General features: G+C 37.9%; 1 protein-coding gene across 1 annotated transcript in view; it reads right to left on the reverse strand.

The window, feature by feature from the left end:
* Positions 1 to 2,609, reverse strand: part of LOC101862644 (xanthine dehydrogenase/oxidase) — a 54,942-nt gene that overhangs the window by 28,364 nt on the left and 23,969 nt on the right. The window contains exons 12-15 of the mRNA XM_035969304.1: positions 2,096 to 2,189; positions 1,588 to 1,700; positions 539 to 723; positions 296 to 305 (exon numbers count right to left, since the gene is read on the reverse strand). Coding sequence (XP_035825197.1) covers positions 296 to 305; positions 539 to 723; positions 1,588 to 1,700; positions 2,096 to 2,189 — 402 coding nt within the window. The remainder of the gene's footprint in view (positions 1 to 295; positions 306 to 538; positions 724 to 1,587; positions 1,701 to 2,095; positions 2,190 to 2,609) is intronic.

Here is a 2,609-nt window from a genome sequence, read left to right on the forward strand (position 1 = left end):
CAGACAGACAGACAGACAGACAGACAGACAGACAGACAGACAGACAGACAGACAGGCAGATAGATAGATAGATAGATAGATATAAAGACAGATAGATAGATATAACATATTTACATAGAAAAATGAACAGACCGACAAATAGATAGAAAAATAATATGACTTTTATTCAAATAGATCAATACAAAAAATTAGAAGATGAATGGACCGAAAGATTGGCTGTTAGATAGATACACATAGGTATACCTATATACATACACGAAGAAACATGTGAACAGGTAAATATATGAAGAGATACACTTCTAATGCTAATAAGAAAACACAGTAGGTTGCTTTACAAACGGATAAACAGTCATCAATATCTAATTTCATCGAGAGATTATATAGGCCGCTCAAGCAATACGAGCTCCTTATAGAAGTAATACTAACATTACCACCACCAATATCAATAATATTAACAACAGCAGACTTATCAATAAAGGACAACAAGAAAAGACAGATGTAGATCTACATGTACCAGAAACCACAAGAGATCACCTACTTCCCCTGTAACGCCTGCATGGTGCGTGTGGCAAACACAGTGTTGACCGCCATGCCGCCAAAAGCGATCATGATCTCTTTGATGTGAGTGCCAGTCTCGCCCAGATCCACTCTCATTCCCGCGTTGACAATGGCGATGTCGTCTTCCCGACGGTTGGCTTGTTTATAGCCGAAGCAATACTCGTTCTGAAAAGCGAAATAATATGGTGTCTTTAGCAACAAAATGTTCAAGGGTTTTCTAAAAGAAAAACGGACAGGCTGTTTTTATGTAGCAATAGTAATTGTACAAGAAAGAACATTTTCCCTCAGAATTTTCTATCTTTAAAATGAAACAGCGAGTGGATCTTTCACGTACATTATTGGCGGATACTTGGTATCAGCATTTGCCCCCCCCCCCTCCTCCACGTTTTTTGCCCCCAAATTTTCAGCACGCTCCTGCTCAATATTTATTCTTTCTGGAAGCAATATTCTGCAAAACGGAAAGTTGCACTGTGCCAAAATTGTACGCCAGAAAAATACCACAGCCACGTAAAAGATACAATCCTCTGTGACGAAATATTTTTGTTGAATGTTTGGAACACCAAATTAGTCACAGGAATCACTTATGCTTTGCAGTAAGCTAAGCGTGTTGAGAAGAAAGGAACCGGTGTTTTAAACAAAACAGTGCAACCGCCCCCTATAAATAAATAAATAAATAAATAAAAAAAACACCTAAATAAATAAATAAAAGAATAAATAATCTTACAACCATGTTTGCAGGGCACTCTCATTTAAGGACAAATTTTTGTTAAAAGTTGTTAACACTTTGTTCGTTCATAAGGCTCGCCCACTGCCAGCAGCATGGGTGGTTGGTGGGTGCTCTGGTGTGGTTTACTCCTTCTTTCCTATCAAACAACTATCCCCTTTATCTCTCCTACTTCTTTTTTATGTTTGCTACTCTCTTGTAACACCTATAATCTTCGGCACTTATATGACCTTTTTGTGTTGCAAGTGCCGTAAAACTCTTACTAAAACTAAACCAAACAGCCAGCAGTTAGTTATGTATTATACCTGTGTTGTGAAGGGTAGAGTGATGGACACCAGGATCTCATTCGGCCTGAGTCGTGTCTTTCTGTAGCCGCGGAAGAAATCATCGTCCATTCTCACTGTGCGGTGGCCGTGCTCTGAGAGAGAAATAATTGAATATATACTTACAAAGAGAAGCTGAGGAAATATTATGGCTAAGATTCTATTTCTTTTCTTTGTTCCTCGCCTTTTCCGTCTTCAAAACTTAAACAACAAGAAAAACAACAAGAATAACAACAACAATAAAAACAACAACAACAACAATAATTACAATAACAACAATAACAACAATAACACAACCCCTACAAAATCGACGGCAAAGAGAAAAGGAACACCTATAAATCTCTCAATCAAAACAAAACAAAAAACAAAAAACAAAGCAAACAAAACAAAGAAAGTGCTTACTTCTGGCAGTATGTGTAACCTTACCCCCCCCCCCCAAACAAATAAAGAACAAGAACATTACAAGCAGGAGCAACAATGACAGCCTTACCTTTAGCAGCAAACTCAATCTCTGCATTGCAGGCCATAAGGAGAGGATTCAAATCCGAAATAGGACTGGCATTGATCACATTCCCACCGATGCTCTGAAATAATATGATCGATTCGGGGTAGCCAACTAAGAGGTTAAATCATTTAAAAATTGTCTTTAAAAAAGCGGTAAGTCAACAAAATTAGTGAAGCAAATTTCAAACATTAGAAACCCAGAACCCGCAACAAAACAAAAAGTGAAGATCTAACCGCTTGCCGAGGCCTCTAAAAATAACATAATAGTATCATTATAACTCAATAAATCTACTTACAAACACACCATTGCAAACAACACGAACTCGCATTAAGCTTGTGCCCATGCACAGGCAAACACAGACGCACGTCTTGAACCAACAAACCTTCACCCCCCACTAAAAACACAACAAAACAAACAAAAACAACAAAACAAAACAAAACAAATACAACCCAGGCACACAAACATGAGCAATTTGTTTTACATACATACACATGCCCCC

Source organism: Aplysia californica, unplaced genomic scaffold (assembly GCF_000002075.1).
Source record: "Aplysia californica isolate F4 #8 unplaced genomic scaffold, AplCal3.0 scaffold00136, whole genome shotgun sequence".
Lineage (NCBI taxonomy): Eukaryota > Metazoa > Mollusca > Gastropoda > Aplysiida > Aplysiidae > Aplysia > Aplysia californica.